The 23227-nt window shown below is 45.0% G+C and overlaps 1 protein-coding gene across 1 annotated transcript in view; it reads right to left on the reverse strand.

The window, feature by feature from the left end:
* PLEKHD1 (pleckstrin homology and coiled-coil domain containing D1) overlaps positions 1-14537 on the reverse strand; it is a 46804-nt gene extending 32267 nt beyond the window's left edge. Inside the window, exons 1-2 of the mRNA XM_053290805.1 lie at positions 14345-14537; positions 1285-1378 (exon numbers count right to left, since the gene is read on the reverse strand). Coding sequence (XP_053146780.1) covers positions 1285-1378; positions 14345-14493 — 243 coding nt within the window. The 5' untranslated portion in view covers positions 14494-14537. The remainder of the gene's footprint in view (positions 1-1284; positions 1379-14344) is intronic.
* Between the last annotated feature and the right edge of the window lie 8690 nt (positions 14538-23227).

A 23227-nucleotide genomic window follows, 5' to 3' on the forward strand; every position in this document is an offset into this window, starting at 1 on the left:
TGGTTCGAAGATGGTGGGGGTGCTGCTTTAAGAGCGGGGGAGGGTGCACTTACCCCTTCCGCCGCTTTCCCCCCACTGGCGTCCTTTAAGAAAGCTGATCGGGGTGGCAGCGTACCTCCTTGCCGCCCCATTGCCCTCATTGACCAGATATGGCCGGAAGTCGCCAACTGTTCTAAATCTGTCAGGCTAGCCAGACAGAGTGTGAAACAGTCAGAGGCAGAAGTATAATAGCAAAGTCTTACAGGAAGAAATTCTCCAAACCAGGTTCAGTCTGAGTCAAATCCAATCTATCCAACAGAGTCCAAATCTCAGTCCATGGGCAAGGTCAACACAGTCCAGAGTCCAAACACGGTCAAGGCTATACACAAACACAGCCGATTAGCTCACAGGAACTTGACGTTGCTATCAGCAGGGTAGCTGTGGTGCAGTTGTCTTAAATAGGCTGACTCCCGGTGCTGTTAATCAAGAGTTCCTGAGTCAGCAGCTTTGCCTGTTGTTATATGCATGCGTCTTCTTAGCTCTTGCTGTCTCTTGGACTGGTGCCTTTCCACAGCTGAGACTGGTCGCGCCTCCTCCACAAGAGCTGCCTCACCTGGCTCTAACTCATTTTCAACTCCCCATGCGTCGGACCCACTCTCCTTTGCAACTTCTGGTCCTTGCCTTCCCTCCTCTGCTGTAACCTCCGTGCCCTTCTCCAGCTCCTCCTCGGAGTCTTCCAGCATGCCCATGACACCAACATGCTGGCGCACGCAGGCACATCGGGGACTTCCGGCCAATGGGGCGGCAGGGAGGTACACTGCCGCCCCAATCGGCTTTCTTAACAAAGGACACTGATGGTGGGGGGGAGCAGTGAGAGGAGTAAGTGCACCCTCCCCCACTCTTAAAGCGGCACCCCCGCCGCCTTCGAACTGCTCCACTGCGGTTCCATGCACATGCCTAGAAGGAAAGAGACCCAGCATTCTGCTACTCCCAGAAAGGCCCCCCAAAGGCACGCTTGAAGAGAATGCCTCAGTTCACCTCATGGTGGAGCTGCCCCTGTATGCCTCAGGGAAAGGCAGATACTATTTTTCTGAGATACCCAAATGCTTGTAGTAATTGGCAGACCTCCAAATTGTGCATATTTTAAAGGGGCAAGCAACAAAGTATCGGGGGAATGACACTTGCTTTTTATATTTGGGTGACATACATATGTCCAGATAAGTCTCATATGAAGCTGGCCTTAGAGAATGTAGATTTTTAGAGAACACAGATTTCAGGTGTCTATGAGAGATTACTACTGCTTACCTTTGGGTGTATATTAAAGTACCGGTTGTTTTCAAAATTCTTCTTTTCACTCTCAGCATAGTAAAGGAGAAAACTCTCCTTGATGATAAAGAATCTGGAAGAAAGGAAGAAGAAAATATTATTTCTTAGCACTTTAGATAGCACTGAACTTTTCAGTGTTCAAGTCAGATAATATATGGATGACCATCTTCCTGACATACCGTAAATCTGAGATCAGGTTAGATGATACCATGGACAAGTTCTAGGGTTAGTGAACATCTCTGGACTGACCAACTGTAATCTAGTAGCAATATGCACCACACTGTTGTCTTTTATAAGATGGACGCTTAGATTTAGGGAGCCAAATTCTGGCATAACATACTGTTCTCCTGTGTTGGTTGGCTGGGATGTGCAAAAAGAGGACAGTGATGCTAAGAATGTGGTGAACTGAGTTTTAGAAGCCACAAACATTGCCTGAGGACATGGGGCCTTAAGTGGAAGGTAATTATCCAGGCTGGGGATTTGCTTTGAATAGACTCACAGCCAAGAAAGAAACTTGAGAGGTTTGCAGCTCCTAATGTTGTTTTTTTAAGATCATAGGTTCCCCTTTAATTGCTGATATATTTCCGAGTGATTCCAATTCACAGTCTTGGCAAGCGGAAGGCATTTTCTGTCTAAGTGGGATAACGGCTTCTTGATTCATGTTCCCAGAAGCTCCTGCACAGATCACTGTTTTCTCTTGTTTCCCCATAATTCACGCCAGAGGTACTTCTGTCAACATTGTCATGGCTGAGTGCAAATTCCTGCTTACCTAGCTCAAAGTCAAAGCACCCATTTGAGGACTCTGTAATAGCCCAAGATCTGTTACTACCCATTTCCTTGTGAGCCACTTAACTCTTTCTACTTATTGTTGTAAATATTTGAATTTGCTCATCAGAGGGGGGTGGGTGGAATTCCAGACATTTCTTTTAGTCCATAACACAGATAGAGTGGTTTTAGCTGGCTGTCTCCAGCTCCAAAGTGAGAATTATTTGTGCTCCCCCATAATGAATGAATATCATTCTGGCCCTGCCCGAACTAGAAGTGTTTCTGTGCTGCAGCATAGCATCCTCTTCAGCATGGGGCCCTGGGCAACTCCCCCGCCTCCACCTTCAGACAGGCCTGATTTCATCGGTTGCTGCCACTCTGAGAGCCAAATTACACAACACATTGAAGCAATCCTCACGATTGCTGCAGGAGACTACCCCCTTCTGCGGGGAGGAAGCCAGAAAGCACTTACCTCCCCACAGACAATCACTGCCTCATCTCTGGGCAGCTGGATCAGCCACCCACACAGCAGCCGGTTCTATCACGGAGCCGCAGGGGGCTGGAGGAATTGGGGGCCATGTGGCCCCCGGAAGTTCCAGGATGCCCCACGCGGGAGAGACCCCTGAGCCCGGGAGGTTGTTTGAAACCTCCCGGTCAGGGGTCTACTTGTGTGTCGTGGCACGCCGCAGCGACGCACAAGCAACCAAATGAGGTTAACGGAGTGCTCGCTGCATTAACCTGATTTAAGGGGAGGGTGCTTGAGGCGGGCTAGCTGCCTTGGGAGCACTGGATTCGCTCGTGGGCCCAGTGGTTCCCACGATCCACGGAAAGTGAACCTTAGCCTGCTTTCCGTGGATCGTGGGAATAGCCTCATTAAATAGCCTCATTAAATACCCTCCCCATTTAAACAGAAGTTGCAGGGGGTTGACTAGTATCTGATTTCTCATGATGTTAGCATACCAGCAGCCTCTTACTGGCAGCATTTGGGTCAGAACAGTCTTTTTAATCTCAGTGTCACTGAGGTTTTCAGGCATATCTTGGTGCAGTTAGAGGAGTCATTATCTATTGGAGAGTGCCCACATTATAGCAAGAGCTTTGTTACTCAGCTATCACAGCTGAGATTCTGTGCCAAGGTTCGTGTTGCCACTGTGGGCTTGCCCTTGCCTCCTGTGACAAGTGGCTCATGCATTGAATTGATCCCCTTGCCCTAAAGGGAAATAAACCTCCACATTCATGAATCAAGTATCATTCATTTCAGGCAAGAACCACTTTACCCTTCCTTTGCTCTCCCTTGCAAAGATGAAGGAGTGGGCTCTCTATCATCTGGGATGACATTGTTCCCTTCGCCTTCCATACCGAGCACTTTGATCTGGCAGGGCAGGAATGGCTCAGGACTTCTATTTCCCATTGAAGCAAGGGGATCAATCCAACATGTGTCATGAGGGGGGAAATGGGAAGCCCAGCCACAGCAACCCTGCTTCTTCAGTTGGGCTTAAGAGAGCCTCGCCATATTTACACATTACATTCAGCACATGTACAATCTGGGTACGGCATTCACATGCACAGATCTGTAACACATACAGCTATCCACACAATGGCTGACATGATGTGTCAGAGAGCCAGCGTGGTGTAGTGGTCAGAGTGCTGGACTAGGACTGGGGAGACCCGAGTTCAAATCCCCATTCAGCCATGAAACTAGCTGGGTGACTCTGGGCCAGTCATTTCTCTCTCAGCCTAGCCTACTTCACAGGACTGTTGTGAAAGAGAAACTCAAGTATGTAGTACACTGCTCTAGGCTCCTTGCAGGAAGAGTGGGATATAAATGTAAAGAAAAAATAATGATAATGATGTGCAGCAGTATGGCGCTGCTATGCACTGTAGTGGAACTGTTGTTGGCTTGTAAGGCAGCCCTGATGCTGCAGGGAATGAGCAGTTAGGGAATCCGTTACTTGTTGCCAAGGACTGAACCTGGGATCTTGTGCATGCAAGGCAGATGCTCTACCACTGGGCTGCAGCTGACCCTTGCCTGAAAGCCTAGAGAGCCACTGCCATTTAGTGCAGACAATACTAAGCTAGATGGACCAATGATCTGACTCAGTATAAGGCAGCTTCCTATGTGGAGGGGCTTGAATTGACTTTTCACTGGTCACCAATTTCTCTGCAGTGCTTTGTGAAAGGCTCTCCAATATAGATATAATGCGGATAAAAGTGTGTGTGTGTGTGTGTGTGTGTGTGTGTGTAAGTGTGTGTGTAAGTGTGTGTGTGTGTGTAAGTGTGTGTGTGTGTGTGGCGGGGGCAGGGTGTTCTTCCTTATTAAATCTGATAATGTTATTTTAAATCTATGCACTGTCTCTGCTATTATTATTAATATTATTGGTTAATACTCATGGTAATCCCAGATTTAGATATTTCGATATTCTCCTAAAGGCAGATTTGAGCTCTGAGCAGTGATGACAATGGCATCAATGGTTTAATGAAGTTTTAAAGTCCTGACCTCAGGCTGGCAGGGACTGAGCCTTTACAAGCTACAGTTACCAAACATTCTGGCTTTTAAGGGTAATCTTACATTTCATAACCCTCCAGCTGAATGGAAATCAGTAGGGACAGAAATAGTCCGTCCATGCCCTGCCAGTCAAGTTTTGAAAAGCTTTATCTGGCAACTGGACTAGAAGAAACCTCATTTTGCCATTATCCATAACACTACTTGCCTATAGAAATTCATACCACTATTAGAAAAAGATGCAATCCCTGCTATTTGGGCAAAGAGGCAACTTTTGAAGTGATATCTCTCTTCTATTTAGCAGGGGGAGAGCAACTGTTGTCACTATCAATGCTATTAACCAGTGTTGATAGTGCAACCAGATCATCATAACGTTTAGGAGTGCTTACCTTGGAGATTGTCAGCCCCAGGTGCTCCGTTAGGCACGGACCTAGGGACCGTGTGTCCACTCTCCTAAAGAGTCCCATGATGTTTCCCAAGGGAAAAGAGGATCCACTTTATATTTCTTTAAATATGGCTTGGCCTAGAGTTCTGAAATTTGGCACAGGTGTAGGGCAGGTTATCCGGACTTGGTATATTGATTTTGAAGCATATCAGTCAATTTGTTGATTTTTAATGATTTTTTTATTTTAAAAAAATATTCAAAAATGTCTCATAAGTGGCTTGTTTCATGGCAGAAAATTACAAAAATTTCTGGAACGGGGGTGCCACCCATGGACCATCATTCTACCCCCATGTGAAGGAATCTTCCCTTTACCTTCATTAAAAACTGTAACATGCCCCCCCTCTTTGCCCAACCCTTTACATTTCCAGGACTTTGAGTTCTGAAATTGGGGCATGTGTAGTCCAAGATGGCAGGACTCTGTGTATTTTTATTTCAAGTAAATTAGTCATTCCTGTGATTTTTAATTATTTTTTTCTTTCTGGCAGATAGTAAAGCTGCCAGAAAGAATTATCTCCATCAATAGAGTACAACTCCACCCACCCCCCGATGCACTATGGTCAAGTTGGTTTGTGATCCAAAAGGTCTGCATGAGAACGGTGAAGCAAAGGGCATGTGTTGAGGTTTTAATTCCTGCTCCCTTATGAATGAACTATATGGTCAAGTTAGTTTTGTATTTGAATTGTGGAGCAAGGGGCATGTGTTATGTCCTAGTTAGTTTGTGAATGGTCAAGAAGCTATGTGAATCCACTGCAGTTTGCATAGGGTTTTGTGTGTGTGTGCAGATGCACTCTGGCCCTGATCTGTGGGTTTATGGTGATTATATATATATATATATATATATATATATATATATATATATATAATGCCTATTTGGGAGAGGGGCATAAACTCATTAGGTCCAGGTTCCAAAATTACCTAGCTGAACATCTGGTCAGCCAAGTGGTAAATAGTTCCAAATGCTACAGCTAGGTCAGATATTTTATATTATTGGGAATTTGTGGTGCTATTCCTATTATAAGCAAAACACATGGGCTGATTCACAGAGGAGGATGCCAACAACATATTGATAAGCATTACTCCAAATTTCATCACAATTTCATTTTCATTTTCATTTTGAAGGGGAGGAGGAAAGCTACTGTGATCAGGCTATCAAGCATCAAAGTAACCAGAAGAATTTGATCTGGATTTTTCTTATGACATTCAAACCCAATACAGCCATAGTGTGTGGTTCAGTCTATCCAAGCCAAAATCAAAGGTGCTGATAAAATTACATGTAAGTGAAAGGTAACAGAGAAGTTATAATAACTGCTATAATGAGTATGTAACATCTGGGATACAATAACCTGTTTGGTCTAGAACCAAATTGTTTGCACCCTGAACCTTTAAGTAGTCAAAAACTGGCTGAAGCAATAAATTTCCCCCCATGAATTAGGTCTTGACCAGTGTTCCCTCTAACAGGGATTCTCAGACGTTGTTGACTACAACCCCCAGAATTCCCAGCAGCAATGCCTTTTGCATGGGAATTATGGGAGCTGTAGTCAACAACATCTGGGAACCCCTGTTAGAGGGAACACTGGTCTTGACCTTTCTCAACAATTGTCCCATGACTGTAAAAACTGATGTGGTCTGTATCTATGATCCCCTGGTTCATACATTACATTTCTTTATGCATACATGAGAAGTAGTTGGGACTGCACTGCTTATGTAGAGAGAGAAAATATTGTATGGACACCCCACAGAAAGCCTGTTTTCTGCTGATAAGTGTTTTTGTTCTAAATAAGCATAGACAATTAGATTAGATAGGTAACATCTATAAAGTATTTCGAAAACACAAAAGGACCATGTTAAGTATTCCCAACAGATTATCTCATTATTGTTGGGCCTTGGACCTAACAATGGATTTTTGGAATAGCTCCAGGAACTAAGTATAGCAAGTAATTGATGTTGAACTGGGGTAATTTTCATCCCCTAGGGATATTCCAGTAAAAGTGGAGCAAGTCAGCTGCGGCTATTCAGATCTGAAATGGCTCAACCTGTCACATGCTCCTTCACATGCTCCTAAGACTTCAAGACCTTTCCCATTCTATAGAGATAGTGTGGTGAGAAGAGAGGAGGGAAGGAACTGTGTACATACCAATTGAGAAGAGACATAACTCACTATGAAAATATATTCCTCCAGCATGAGTGATTCTGATAATCTTTGTAAATATTTACAAAGTTTCTTTTTAGATTGTGAGCCTTTCAGGACAGGGAATAATCTTATTTATTATTTAGTTTTCTGTGTAAAGCGCTTTGCAAACTTTTGTTGAAAAGCGATATATAAATAGTAGTCTATTATAAGGGCCTCTTAGTAGGCTAAGAGTCAACCTGACTTGAAGGGCACTTAATCAGTCAGCAGCAGCAGTAGTAGTAGTAAAGACCTAGCTCTCTAACTTAAATTTAGCACATTTATGGCGCCTAGTCTTGCATCACAAACACTACTCGGGAACATAGAAGAATCCAGTCACTAGAAGAATGGGCAAAATCACTTGGGAAGATCTGTTATACTAGCTAAGTAGAGTGAACACGACAAGACCACATCTATACACACAACTTGAGCAACTCCCTTTCTAGTAGCACTGGTGCAGGTCAGAAAATGTTCCTAGGGGGATTGTCCCCAAATGATGTATCTTTTCATATAAAAACATAAGAAAATCCCTGCTGGGTCAGGCCACGGCCCATTCAGTCCAGCATCCTGCCTCATGCAGCAGCCAACCAGGTCCGTCTGGGAAGTCCACAAGGGGTGAGGGGAAAGAGGACAACCAACCCCTCCCATTGGTGTCCAAGGGCATGCCATTTAAGCACACCTGGTGCTTTAGGCATGCCATCAGAAGCATGTTCATCAGGCATACCACCTGATGAAAGTATATATCTACCAGGGATAGTAGCCATTGATAGCGCTATCCTCCATGAATTTGTTTAATCTCCTTTTAAAACTGTCTAGAATGATGGCTACCACCACATCTGGCAGCAGTGAACTTCCAGATCTTAACTTAAGTACTTCCTTTTATCTGTCTTGAATCTCCCCCGGCATTTAGTGTCAATGGATGAACCCTGAGTTCTAATATTGCCATGCATAATTTTATACACCTCCATGAATATAGTTTTAGACAAGCTCATGATTTGACCTAGAGACCATATCCATGGGTCTTCTCTGTTCTGCTCTATTCCATTATATTCCCCTGAACACTGAACTCATAGAAGTTGGCTTCTGCTCCCAGCCCAGCTGTGAGTGTTCCTGTGAATAACCTATTTTGCTTCTTGGTTCATCAGCAATAAAAACTGGATGATTCATAGCTTCCTTTTGTTTTGATTGTTCAGTAGAATATTCTCAGAGATAAGTATTCTACAATTTAAGACTGAGCTATGACAAACCCATCTGTATTTTTTTTATATAGTGCCATGCATATAGATAGCATCTCACAAAGAGTGAGACAGGAGGGACCTTATCCCAAAATCTCACAGTGAAATCTACTGTTTTGAGTATGTTCTTAGAACAGTTTCTGGGACCCCTGTTGGAATATAAGCCATGGTTGTCTTAGGGTCCTACATCTGTGTCCTTTACTAAAATATTCTCTCAAAAAGCTCTGAAAGCTGTTTAAATATGTTGAGTACTTGAAACTGGTGGCAGAGGTGGGGGAAATAGCCTGCTGATACTTCTACAATTGCATTGTTAAGAACCTTCTGCAAAAAGGCCTGTGGCACTTGAAAGACTAGCGCATGAGCGTTGCATGAGGTGGTCGCATGAACACCGCATGAGTGTGGCATGAGCTTTCATGGACTACAGCGCACATTATCAGATGCATGAAGAGGGATCCTAAATTGGGAGTTAGCAAGCTAGTGATAAGTCTCTCTCATACACACATACAACCCTACAGAGAAGAAGAAAAATGGCAGCAAAACTGAAGAAAATGGCAATATGGCAGCAGTGTGTGCCATATTTCTGTGCAAAGCCTATATGAGCATTATGTCACTCTTCCGCTGTATGCAGCTTTATTCCTACACTAGCCTCAAACCAGCCTGTGACAAAAAGAACTATGTACGGGTTAGTTCATTTGAGTTTGGGAGGAATAAAGCATTTGCTCTCTAGTCCCAAGGCCTTTGGTGAATACATATACTAAACAAAGAGGTATCACAGCAATATCTGCTTCACCATGCAAACTAGACCATCGCCATTAAGGTGATAGCAACTGCAGACACTAGTATTCAGTCATTCAAAAGGAAGCTGGAAAAAATCTCTTTGCCAGCCTGCTGATGCATCTTGTGCAATGCATGGAAATGGATCAGAGCCCTCTTTTAGATCAGTTGACACTGGGAAGCAGAGTTTTGCTTTTCTGGGGAGGAAAGCTGCTTAGATTTGCTTGAGGGAGAATATAGTTTCGTTGGCAAAGATCCCAAAGGTTCCTCTTTCAAGCACATTCCTGTAAACCTCAGTCATCTGAAGATCATTAATGGTTCAGAAGTTTTAAGTAAAAACAGAGTAAAAGGCAGCAACTGAAGCCATCTTAAGTCTGTATCCTTTCATACATACATTGCATACAGAAAGGCCTTTGACAAACTCACAAAGCTCATATATTCCTTGGTCTCCATTTGTGATCTGTCCTCTTGTTTGTACTAACTGACTGGTCGCCACTGTTTTGGATGGTGACTGGTTGTCATGAATGCTCCAGTACATACAAGAACTCGCTGCAGCCAAGATGTCTATAGACAGGTAGCCCTGGTTATCTATGGTTTCAGCACTTGCAGTCTTGCGTATCTGCAGCCGGCTAATATACACCTGCCCTTGTTATCTGTGGTACACAGCTTCACCTAGCCATGGCTTTCGGCAGCACAGTTCTTTACATAGTCGTGCTCTTACTGCATGTGCTCATAGTTTGTGAGAGGAGTTTGGAGGAGGGCAATGGAGTGCTTTGGTCTGCATGTTTAGAGTTTTTTGTGCTTCTAAAAGCCATTTTGAGTAGCATTTGGGGACATTTGGTATACTTAGGGAGCCTTCAGGAGCCATTATTATAGCTTCTGGAGCCTTATTGAAGCCTTTTCTGTGAAGCCTTTGGGAGCCATTCCTGATGAGCTTCTTGGAGCCATTTTCTGCATCCTCTTGCAGTATTGTGCTGCCCTCGTCAGATGATAATTATCCTCGATTCTCACACACACCCTGTGTGTGTGTTTACTTGTACTGGCTTAAACTTCGTTCTGCCTCTTTGGCCAACCTACCAACCAATCAGGCCAAGAGGCGTGTGCTGCTAAGTGCTGGACTTCAGCAGTGGGGTGAAGAAACATCATGATTATGCATTACTGGACAAGCTGGAAGGCATTGCTGGAGTAGCTGGAGGATGGGAGAGCAGGGAAGCTGAGGTGGCCAAGGTACATGCTCCATCCTTATTTCCACCTTTACCCTGTCTTTCTGGTCATTTTCCTGGGCTCTGGAACCTACCCCCCCCCCCAATTCCCATTGAGTTAAGGTTTCATTATCTGTGTTTTCATTATCCATGGTTGTAGGCCAGAACAGAACACACACACACTCCACATACAATGAGGGCCACCTGTTTATAGGTTGAGGAAAAAAGCTATGAGCTTGTTCAATTATTTCACACTGCCCCAAGTCTAAATAGTGGGAAGTTCATGGCGTTTATTTCCTTTGCAGAAGAGAGCACTGGAAGCTTATTGTGCCTATTTACAAGGCATTGGGGGCAGGGGCACATAAGCAAGCACACAGGCAGGTAGTTCGAGTCCCAAAGCAACCTCAGCAGCACCCTGAATCTAAAATATATTTCTCCCTAATTCCTCGGCAACTGTTCTGACCAGGGAAACTGGGTCTATCATCTATCCTGATGGTTTAATATTGTGACTCATGTTCCACATTCTTGGAAGAGCCAACTGCCCATCAACTCCGATCAGGGGCGTAACTACTATTAGGCAAGGGGAGGCGGCTGCCTGGGGGCCCCCATGCCTCAAGGCCCCCCCCGAGGCAAGTCACATGACTATATATTGTGAAGAGTGTGTGTGTGTGTGTGTGTGTGTGTGTGTGTGTGTGTGTGTATCAGCGAGGGGCCCATTTTAAAATTTTGTCTCTGGGCCCACTCCAGCCTTGTTACGCCCCTGACTCCGATCCATGAACAGGCAGCAGCCATTTATCCACATCCCATAACAATGAAGCATAGCTCACATCAGGACTAATCATCTGTTTATGAGAGACAGTGTAGGCAAGTCACAATCACTATATCACTATATCGAGATGCATGTGCATGACTTCAGGAAACAAACACACATTTCTTTGCATGCCATCTTCTCTCATCTGTTTTCATATTGCCTTTTGCTTTTATTAAACTACCACCACTCCCTTTCTGATTGTTCTCCAGTAGGGGTAAGCATCACCATTCTGTCCCATAACCAGCTTGCTCCAGTTCTTGCTGCACAGATGTATATAGCTGAGTAAAACTATTTCCTGAAAGCTATTACTCCTAGCAATAAAGGAGTTTTAAATTAATAATGACATTCAGATGCTGAAGCGGCACGCAAGAGATTTGCTTAGAAGGAGATGAGCATCTAAGAGAACTTCCAGTCAGCTACAGAGAAATCTTTACCTCTCAATATTCCTTCACACAAAAACACACCAGGTCTTGGCTCCTTTCTCAGACACAATGACTGGATTTTTAAACATAACTTGCTTGTGGACCTGTAACTTGGCTACAGTTTCTTTTCATTACAAACTGAGCAAAAAAGTACGTTCTGCGTACAGTTAAACAAAAGGAACAATGACTGGCACATTAAATTCCCTGAGAGTTGTCCTTCCTACCCTTCGGTTGTTGTGCTTCTTCTGCAGGATAAAAATGGTGGCTGCTCTACATGACACGTTATATAGTGCTATGTCCCCACCCCAATAAGGATCCACAGTGCCAGTCCTTCATGACTAAGGCCTGCTTACTCCGAAGTAAATCCCACTCAGTTCTTAAAAGTGTGCTCAGTCATCAATCTGCCTGTTGGATGCAACTTAAAATAGCTCCTGCTACTTTTGAAGTTGCTATCAACACTTTCTTGTGGGCAGAATCCCTGCTCCACAGTCTCTCCCCCCCCACTTCAGAATACCTTCTTCAGGCTTCTATAAGTCCACTGGCACACCTGGGGGAAGGAAGGAAGATGGGTCAAGGGGCACAAGTCAGTCTCTCACACACTCACACATCTCACCTGAAGTTACCACCACCTTAAGTTCTAGATTCCCAGTCAACAGGCAGCCCCCCAAATACAAGCTTCAGCTGCCCCATTCTCTTCATTGTTACTTACTGCCACTCTGCTCCCCTGAGTGAGAACGGGGAAGGGTCCTAATCCTTGCTTTCTTCCTTTCCCTCTCCAAACACCACTCCTTGCTCCTGCAGGGACAAATTCTCCTCCTCAAGTTGGAGTAGCAAACTAGCTAGGAATAGTGGTTAGAGTGCTGGACAAGGACCGGGGAGACCCGGGTTCAAATCCCCATCCAGCCATGATACTTTCTGGGTGACTCTGGGCCAGTCACTTCTCTCTCAGCCTAACCTACTTCACAGGGTTGTTGTGGGGAGAAACTTAAGTATGTAGTACACTGCTCTGGGCTCCTGGAGGAAGAGCGGGATATAAAAATAAATAAATAAATAAATAAATAAATAAATAAATAAATAAATAAATAAATAAAATAAAATAAAATAAAATAAAATAAAATAAAATAAAATAAATATATTGAGATGGGCCAGGCCACCAAGTTGTGATACTTATTGATTTTCAATTTGACCTAGTTGTGCTGATGAAAAAGTAAAATAAAAATAAAAATACTTTCTTGTATTGGTGCAACTGCAATGAGATTTCGTGAAGTGAGATTTTCTTTTCTAAGGCAGCACTCTGCGTATGAGGAAGGGATCATGTAGCAGCAGGACACGGCAATGGCAGGGCAACCAGGAAATGGCAGGGAGGGAACATAGGAAGCTGCCATATACTGAATCAGACCATTGGTCTATCTAGCTCAGTATTATCTTCACAGACTGGCAGCGGCTTCTCCAAGGTTGCAGGCAGGAGTCTCTCTTGGCCCTATCTTGGAAATGCCAGGGAGGAAACTCGGAACCTTCTGATGCTCTTCCCAGAGCGGCGGCTCCATCCGCTGAGGGGAATATCTTACAGTGCTCACATATCAAGTCTCCCATTCAAATGCAACCAGGGTGGACCCTGCTTAGCTAAGCGGACAAGCTGTGCTTGTCCCCTTAGGGACAAGAGGGGCGGGAGAGGGCTTGCTCCTCAGGCCAGCTGAGCAATAGCCTGATGTTTCCCCTTCCACCTCTCCAAAGAAGGAGGTGGCGACAGGTGGAGCCCATCTTCACTTTTGGTCCTAGGACCCACACTCCAACCATGCTATCCTATGCCCCTGATCTGGATTCTTTATACCAGAGGCCAGCTCTAAGTTGCAAGACAGACTTCAGAGCAAACTGCCCTCTATGATCCCCTCCTAGCTGGGTGGGCCCAACAGAGTCACTTTGCCGCCACCCCCAAAGGGAGCAGAGATCATCTTTGGGGTCAGCAGTGGGCCCTTCCAAGGGCTCTCTTGCTGGCTGGCCCTGTTTATACTAATTGATTGAACTATGGATGATAATTCTGCAGAAAATGGCTACGGTGAGAGCAACTAATTAAGAACCAATCAAGATGTTTTCCTTGAGAGGAAATACTAGTGTGGCCTGGTCTACTAGAACTACGACAAATATTTGTATACTGCTTAGTCTGGGAAGGAGAGCAACTGCTTCAGTTCAGCTGCTTTTGTTCCCAGAAAAAAACCAGGAGCACTCAATCAGAGTTCCATACTCAGAAATGTGTGCTACCAGAGCCAAAGAAAGAGCTCTCTGAACTTCCAAGGACCACACATTCCCCTACCTAAAGTGAGCCGAGCATCAGCTATGACATCCTGAGGTCAGCAGGCAAAGATAGCCCAGCATTATAGCAATTGCCAAAGGAGAGGGAAGAGTGCCCTCAGAATGTCTTGTCTTGTCCCAAGCGGTTGGCTGCACACATTTGCCTCCAGATTCTACAACAGTACCCCTGATATTCTCCCCGCACCTCGACACAAACTGCACTGCCTCAGCATCCTCTCTGGCCTTCCTTTGCCTTGAACCCATCTGCTTGAACACGCCCTGTTATCCCTGCTTCACTCTGGACTCCCACAGAGCCTGTCCCTGCTTATCTGACTTTTCTCTTTTCAGCATGAACTCTGTAATTCTTTCCTCCCTTGGAAGGCTTCTCTTTGAGACTGCAGCTCTCCACAGCCCAATTCTGCAGCTTACCTCCTGGACCATTTGGCAGACGGCCTCCCGAACGGTCTCTTCCAGAGCACTCCATACAGCTGCACTTTGGTGCTGATATCCAAAGCATCCGAGTCTGCTTGTTCCATGGACGGAGAAGGGGACACAGAGTTGGATTTCGAAGTGAACATTTCCGAGAGAGAGGGATGTTTGATCTAATCCTCTGCCTCTGCTCTGCAGCTCAGGCAATCCGATTAAATGCAACGAACCAGAAGGATGCAGCCAGACTCTCTGAGAGAGAGAGACTGAGGCTATGCTCTGAATCAATCACTGGACTGCTCCGCCAATGTTTGTCTCCCTGATGCAGAGATGATGAGAGCTTCCTTTTTCCATACCACTTCCTGATGCACTGAAGAGAGAGTGAACATTCCAGTCCTGAAGAGGCAAGCCCCTTCCTTAAGGCTGAATGGAAACTCACAGCGTGTAACAAGCCAAACAGAGAGTGTGTGAGATTGTGACTTCACATATTACAGCAGAAGTAGGAATAAGTTAAAAGGAAATGTGATTTTTCTCTGTAATAAGTGTGATAGAAACATACCTTTTCCACTATATATAGTGTTCCTGCACTAATAGCGCAGCGGGGAAATGACTTGATTAGCAAGCCAGAGGTTGCCAGTTCAAATCCCCACTGAAACTCCAATATTGGGCAGCAGCAATATAGGAAGATGCTGAAAGGCATCATCTCAGACTGCATGGGAGATGGCAATGGCAAACCTCTCCTGTATTCTACCAAAGACAACCACAGGGTTCTGTGGTCGCTGGGAGTTTGACGGCAAACTTTATATTTACTATGTAGTGAGCCAGGGCCAACCGAGTGATAATTCCCCACAGCATGCATTTACAGTGCTCACAGTGGGAGAGAAATGTATATCTGTTTACCATATTATTTATTATTATTATTATTATTATTATTATTATTATTTCTATTTCAACACCGCCCTTCCAAAAATAGCTCAGGGCAGTTTACAAAGAGCAAGTTTACATATTAGCAAGCAGAAGCAAACATAATACATTCTTAGGAACATAGAAAGCTGCCTTATACTGAGTCAGACCATTGGTCCATCTAGCTCAGTATTGTCTACACAGACTGACAGCGGCTTCTCTGAGGTTGAAGGCAGGAGTCTCTGCCTTGGAGATACCAGGGAGGGAACTTGGAACCTTCTACACAAAAGCATGCAGATGTCCTTCCCAGAGCAGCCTCATGCCCCGAGGGGAATATCTTACAGTGCTCACATGTAGTCTCCCATTCAAATGCAAACTGGGGCAGACCCTGCTTAGCAAAGGGGACAATTCATGCTTGCTACCACAAGACCAGCTCTCCTCCCATGTTAACTTGTGCCACTCTGCTGAAGCAGCCCAGAGTGGGGAAGGGAGACAGAGAAACTGCAGGTGTATTTGGAAAGGCTGTATTAATCTTGCATTGTTGTTTCTGCCAAAACAGCAATCCTTCACATGATCACCAAGACTCTGCCCTGCTATGAAATTCATTCTGGTGACCTCCAGCGAAGAAACCAGGATTTCCTCAGTTATAAAGGAAATAAGACAAATTTCACATAGAGAAGTATTATGAAAGTGAAAACAGTACACACTCGACTATATTCCATAAATCAGGCCTGCACAGCATATGGCCCAGGGGCTGGGGCTGGAGCTGGCCTGCAGGGACTTTCCTGATGCCCCCCCCCCCCACCGGTAGGAATATCCTGCAGCAACAGCAGGAGCTCTTAAGAGTTCTTGGTCTGTCCTCCCAACAAGCAGCAGCGGCTCAATGTAGTGGGACACTTGAGACCAGTGGCCACTTGACTGCCCCTGGGTCAGAGCCCACTGACACGACCCCTCTTCCCCCTCACCTTCCCCTGCCCAACTCCAACCCTCTGCCCCCTCACTTTCATTCATATTTTTAATAATGAATTTTAATGTAATAACGAATGTGCTGAAAATTGACCCCTACACACCAAGTCATGGTTAGTTTCGGCCCACCGGGGCATTTGAGTTGCACCCCTCATTTATGCACCCCTGCCATAAATGAATGCAAGGACTTTGGTTTTGTGCCCATCACAAGTTTCTGCAAGCTTCACTCCTGCAGAGCCAATTTCCCAAATTAAGAGAGCAATTTCAGGGTTGGCAGAAGAGCTGTTGAAATGAAACAGCCTCTGATTTATAGGTGCTCTTTATTTCCCTGTGTTCCACTTTCAGCCATTCTCATGCTGTATTTCCAAACTTTAAAATAAAATAAAAAAGTTTGATGCCCACCGGGGTTCAACAAGTAGTTTTGTGGAGGGTTTTTTTGTACAAATATATAAAACATTTATATCCTGCCTTTCTATTATTAAAATAAATACCCAAGACAGCTCACAACAGAGTGTAATAAAACAGTAAGGCTACAGTGAAATATATTCCGCAGCAAATACAAAACAGTTTTCATCGGAGCAGCAGGTTAAAAGCCCAACTAAATAAAAATGTGTGAATGCAGCAGCAGCAGCCACTTAGTGGCGCAGAGGGGAAAATAACTTGCCTAGTGAGCAAGAGGTTGCCGGTTTGAATCCCCACTGGTATGTTTCCCAGCAGCGATACAGGAAGCTGCTGAAAGGCATCATCTCATACTGCGCGGCAGATGTGGTAAACCCCTCCTGTATTCTACCAAAGAAAAACCACAGGGCTCTGTGGTCGCCAGGAGTTGACACTGACTCAACGGTGCAACTTTAATGCAGCAGCAAATAAGAAGCCATTAGAGAAGGACCAATAGACGCCTTTCTAGAGAGTTCTAGAGATGGCCCTCCATGAATCCCCAAATGAACTGCAGAAGTCCAGCAGAAGCAGAGGAGGGCCTTCCCGAGAAACTCTAGATATACAAGCAGGTTCATAGAAAGTCCTCCAGGTATCACTGTCCCCAACCATTTCGGGTCAGAAGCACGCCCAGAAACAGACCGGAAGTCAATGCAATCCTTGCACAGGGAAGTCACAGGATCTCAGCATCCTGCTCCTGTCAGCAGCCTGGCTACAGCATTCTGGACCCGCTGCAGTCTCCAAACACTTTTCGAAAGGCAGCTGGCTCAAATCAAAATTGGATGCGACTCACCATGTATCCTTTCCAAGTCACAGTGTTCCTTCATCAGCATAACGGAAATCCAGCTCCCTAGGTGTCTTGCAGAATAGGAGATTAGGTATTATTTAACATATGGGAATTCTGAAGCCCAAGGGCCATCCAACTATAGGAGAAATCCATCACTGAATTTCTTTCTGTATGGAAAAAATGCAGCTGCCTCAAGAGGCTCCCAATTTGACTTAGGACGGTGAAATGGTAGGAGGGTTTTTGTTTTTAGTCCTTTATCTCCATGCAGTTTCTATGCCACTATTTGCTCCATAGAGGCTCTTCCTTTTTCCCTTCCCTGAGCAAAGCAGTAGCTTCAAAGGGGGTGGGGGCAGCTTTTTTTTTTGAAAAAATGATACAAAAAGAATGAATTAAAAGATCCCTTCCCCACACTACAGTCCCAGTCTGAATTGCCCATTCTACTGCTGCTTTTTAAAAAATTCAAAAATATGCAAATACAATTACTAATTTCTCATCATATCTAGTGTAGTTAGTTCTCACTTTTCTTCTTGCTCAGTTATTGTCCGTTTGATCACAGGCAGCTGGATAGATGAAATGGCACGTACCAAGAAACATTGTAATGAATGTTCTCTGTAATGAGCCATTCACCCATGTAAGCTATCAGGTGATGGTGAAGACACATGTGAAAACTAGCCCTGTTAACAAGCATAACCAAGCCTGCCACTGAATTGCTTGTAAAATCAGACTGTTTTAACTGAACATCCATCATCCAGTGTATGCACGCTTTTCACAGTCCCTGCCTGCCTCCCCCCACTGATATAACTGCACATAATATTATCCTCTGGCATCAGGCCACACTTGTTTCCACCATGTATGTCACCACTCCAGATTGGATGCTTTGCTTGGTGAGTAGGACAGCTGGGTGGAATTTACAATCATCTGTACAAAAAAGGTGTGGTGCCTTCAGATCTGCAAACAAAGACCAAGGGTGTGGGGTTTTTATTTGTTATGCTCCTCTGAGACCTTTGACACAAGACTTCCAGGGAACATTGCCCTCTCCTTCAGATCATGAGCTAAAAACTTGTTTTAATTATTTTATTTTATTATTTTTATTGTTATGTATTTTAATTTGTGACTTTTAGATATCTTAAATTCTGTACACCGCCTAGAGATATACATATCAGGCGGTATAAAAATATGATTGATAAATAAATAAATAATAAAGAGACAGTACTGCTCACTCTTTTCTTCTCTCCAGCTGTTTATACTTTCTAGCTAACCCCTAGGCCAGTCAGCTCAGTTGGGGGGATGAGACAGGACACAGGCCTTCCTTGGATTGAAGCAGCCCCATTGAATTCAATAGGGGTTTCTCCTAGGTAATTGGGGTATAAGATTGCCAGCTTTGCCCTGCCCCCGGAAAACATCCTGCAGAAGTCTATGCTAGACAACCATGAAGTTAGCTCAAGGGGAAAACTGGGAAAGGAAGGAGTCCTTTCACTTCAAGATGGCCAACATGTTTGCTCTTCTCCAAAAAAAGGCCAGGAAAAAGAGGAGTGATAGTGGGCCCCAGGCTTTGCTGGGACACACAGTTATAGGCTTGATAACTCATACAGCTTGTCCATTCTTCCTGAGCCAAGGTGGTGGTGGTGGGGTCATAGAGAGCAATGAAAGCTTGAAGCTTGCGCAAAGTCTTGCAAAGGTGCACAGCTCAATTCAAGATACCCATTTTTAGGCAGATAAAATGTTCTGAACTCCCAAAGATTCTTTCCCATTAACTTAAATAAATAAATAAATAAATAAATAAATAAATAAATAAATAAAAATAAAAATAAAAATAAAAATAAAATAAAATAAAATAAAATAAAATAAAATAAAATAAAATTAAAATAATAGAAGAGCACCTCAACACCATAGGGGCCACAGAAATCACCATCAGCCAATTACAAAAAGCAGCTTTACTGGGAACAGCCTATATTCTGCGACGATATCTTTAACCATTGGCAATAAAATTCTGGTATCCCAGGTCCTTGGGAAGGACTCGATGTCTGGATAAAACAAACCAGTCAATAACACCTGTCTGACTGTGTAAACAAGAAATAATAATAAACAAACAACAACAACAACAACAACAATAATAACAGAAATAAGAATAACAGAAACAGAATAATTTATTATTATAATATTATTATTATTTACATTTATATCCCGCTCTTCCTCCAAGGAGCCCAGAGCGGTGTACTACATACTTGAGTTTCTCCTCACAACAACCTTGTGAAGTAGGTTGGGCAATAACAGAATATAATTTCTGTTAATAATAACAGAAATCACCATCAGCCAACCACCATCAGCCACAGAAATCACCATCAGCCAATTACAAAAAGCAACGTTACTGGGAGCAGCCTATATCCTGCGACAATATCTATAATAATAACAGCAACAACATTGACAATAAAATTCAGCCATTCCAGGTCCTTGGGAAGGACTCGATGTCTGGATAAAACAAACCAGTCAATAACACCTGTCTGACTGTGTAAATGATAATAAAGAAATAAAGAAATCATCATCATCATCATCCTTAAAACATATTCTGCCACTGTGCACATCGTGAGCTGGAGCTACCTACACATACTTCATCCAAACTAATCCCCCAGAAACTCAGCTCTCTGAAGTGGATGAGAATAATGCATCTCTCTCAGTCAGGCCTGTTTGGGTAATACCACCATCACTGATGATGCTTGCATGGCCCACAGGACTGTAAAAACTGGATAGCATGAACAGTGGGGAGCGTGGAGAGGAAATAGCAAGGCTATTTGGAAAAGCAGAAAAGGTTATCCAACAAAGGGTCATAAAAGTAGAAATGCTACAGAAGGTCAGCCTGCCAATATTGCTATCAGGTTAATAGGACCCCTTGGTTTCTTCTTCAAGTTATAATGGAGAAGCCAGACTCATGCCTTCCAGGAACAACCTTTTACTATGTTCTCACAGTTTCTAATAATATGCAAACTCCCTGTCAATGATGAGACTGAAAATCACATGGTTGGATGGAGACAGCATGATTAACCATTATGCTAAGTACCCCATAAAGCACAGTTACAGTTTTTCATAGTCTAAATATATTGCAGCATAATTACCCAGGGATACCCACACAAGAAAGAACATGGCTTAGGCTCAGCATACTTTAGAGAGCACTCCTTCCATGTGTCCCCTTTATGATCTCCAAGACAAGCGGCGCCCACTTCATACCATCATCTATATGCAACGTCACAAAGAGACTTGCAGGGGCTGTTCTTCGTTCCCCATCCAATTAGGCAACTTCCTCTGCATTACAGCCTCGCCAACTTCCAAGCTCGAGTACCTTTTGGAAGTGTGAAGCCTGTTTCAGCTGCCCTTGAAGGTCAAGTTTAGATGGGAACATTTCAAGCAATTTAATTTGATGAAATTGCATTGTTTGGGGTCCCCCTGTTATACTTTTGTTATCTGCCCCATGCCTTCAGGATGTGGCAAGCTATACAAAACAGTTTTTCGCTTCGCCTGAAATACCTCTCAAGGTAAGGAAGCTCCACCCTACAGGAGGGCAATGACTGCGTTCCCCATAAGTAAATATGATGGTGGTGGTGGTGGTGGGTGGTGATGGTAATAATAATAAACAACACACAACTTTGTTCGCTGCCCCATAACAAATCGTTCTCGGGGTGGCTCATAACACAACATGAAAACATAAAATAGATAGCCTGCCTAGCATGATGAGCAGAACTAATGATGGCCTGCACAAAGGGGAACACCACCCCTTTGTTCCCGCTGCTGTGAGAGTTAGTTGAGTGGGCACTCCTGTGCACCAACCATCACCCTCTGGATGCCCTGAACAGCTGGCATGCGCAGTCCAAGCCCCCACGAGGGTGTGCACCATCACGTGACCTCCCCCCACAGCAAGAGAGGCAATGGTTTGCCATGGTGTGCATAGCACCCTGCATTGTGGTCCTCAGCACCATGGAAAAGGCAGTAACACACTGAGCCCAGCAGAGGAGATGCTTTGTTTTCCGTGGGTTTTGGGGGACTTGGGGCCCCAGGGCACAGCAACTGCCCGTGTGGAGACTGCAAGTTTCTTGGTGGTCTCCAGGACACCCAAGGGGCTGCTAGCGCACTCAAGGAGAGCTGTTGAAGCAGCCCAGAGACATTCAGTAGCCCTCTCCTCCTCCACTGCCCACACCCTGGAGGAGGGGTGGTTGGAGGAAAGGCGGTGGATGCTGCCAAAGTACAACAGCACCTGGAGACTGATGGAGAATGCTGAGTGAGAGACTGAGCACTTGGGGCAGCGTCGGGATGTCCCAGACTGCCTTCAACTTCCTGGCAAGCGAGATGGAGCCCCTTCTCCGCAGGCAGGACACTGTAATGTGTTGCGCAATCTCAGTGCAGAAGAGGCTCGCTACAACAGCTTACAAGCTGGCCTCCAACGCAAACTACTTGCCCCTCAGCAACCTGTTCGCAATGGGCAAATCCACCATAGCTAGTTAGAGAAGTGGTTAACCTCCTAGTGGAAATGTTCATGGAGGACGTGATCCATGTAGGCAATCCAAATGAGGTTATGGTGAGGTTCAAAGAGAAGGGGGTTCCTGGTTGTCCTTGGCGGTATAGACATGATATACATTGCTATTTTAGGGCCCCATGGATGGCACGATGAATACTTTGGACAGAAGCACTACTATACCATGACTCTGCAAGGTGTGGAGGACTTGACTGGTGTGGTAGACTCAGTGGGGTTCATGGACATCTGCACTGAGGTGTCAGGCAGAAGCCACAACATGATCATTTTCTGGACCTCCCCACTCCAACAAACCATTTTCTGGACCTCCCCACTCCAAACCTCCCCATTTAACAACAAACTCCATGGAGGTACCTGGGTGAATGTTGTGCCCATCCAGGTGGGTGGGCAAATGATGAAGCCAGTGATATCTGGGGACGAGGGATACAGCCTGCAGGAGTGGATAGTCACCCCTATCATGCACCCAGAGATGCCCTGGAGAAGAACTTCAACCACAGGCACAACAGTATGAGGATCATGGTGGAGCAAGCATTCAGGAAGCTGAAAGTCCTGTGGTGCACCCTCTATACCTTACTGGATGTTGAGGAAGATCTTGTGCCCAACGTGATCTCTTGCTGCATTCTCCACAAGATCTTCGAGACCACGGGAAACTTTTTCTGGAGGAGCTTGTGAACCCCTTCACAGATCCAGAGGGTGAGGCCAGTGGAGCAGGGGCACCCAGTTGAGGCAGGGATGCTGTGCTGGAAGGCCAGGTGGTGCAGCCCCCAAGGATGGCAGGCGGTGAGAGTGGCCTTCACCAGACATGCCTGGGAGCATCTCCCTGCAGCCCACTAACAAGGAAAGCAGGTGCATGGTGTTCGAAGGGCACATAGCCCTTTAAACCACTGATGGTCGCACGGGGCCATTGCCCACACCTGTGGCAGCAGGGGGATCCGAGATTGCAAACCTCTGCCTCCACCTTGGTTATGAAAGGTCTGCCAGTGTATCTATGCACAATAAAATTTCGGCATTCAAAACAGAAATGTTACTAGTGCAGAGCTCCCCGCTGGCCATTGGTGGGGAGGGTGATGAGTGGTGGGGTAGATGGGGAAGGGAATGTAATGTGACACACACACAGACCCCGGCAGTAGCAGGGAGACAGGATCCCCCACCCCAAGACTCAGCCTACATGGCATGGGCTGGACAGTACATGGGGTGCTCAATGTGCATGGGTGTGGGCTTATGGGTCCCCATGTGCTCAGAGCAAAAAAAAAAAAAAAAGGGAGGAAATGAGTTA

This window comes from Hemicordylus capensis, chromosome 1 (assembly GCF_027244095.1).
Source record: "Hemicordylus capensis ecotype Gifberg chromosome 1, rHemCap1.1.pri, whole genome shotgun sequence".
Taxonomy (NCBI): Eukaryota; Metazoa; Chordata; class Lepidosauria; order Squamata; family Cordylidae; genus Hemicordylus; species Hemicordylus capensis.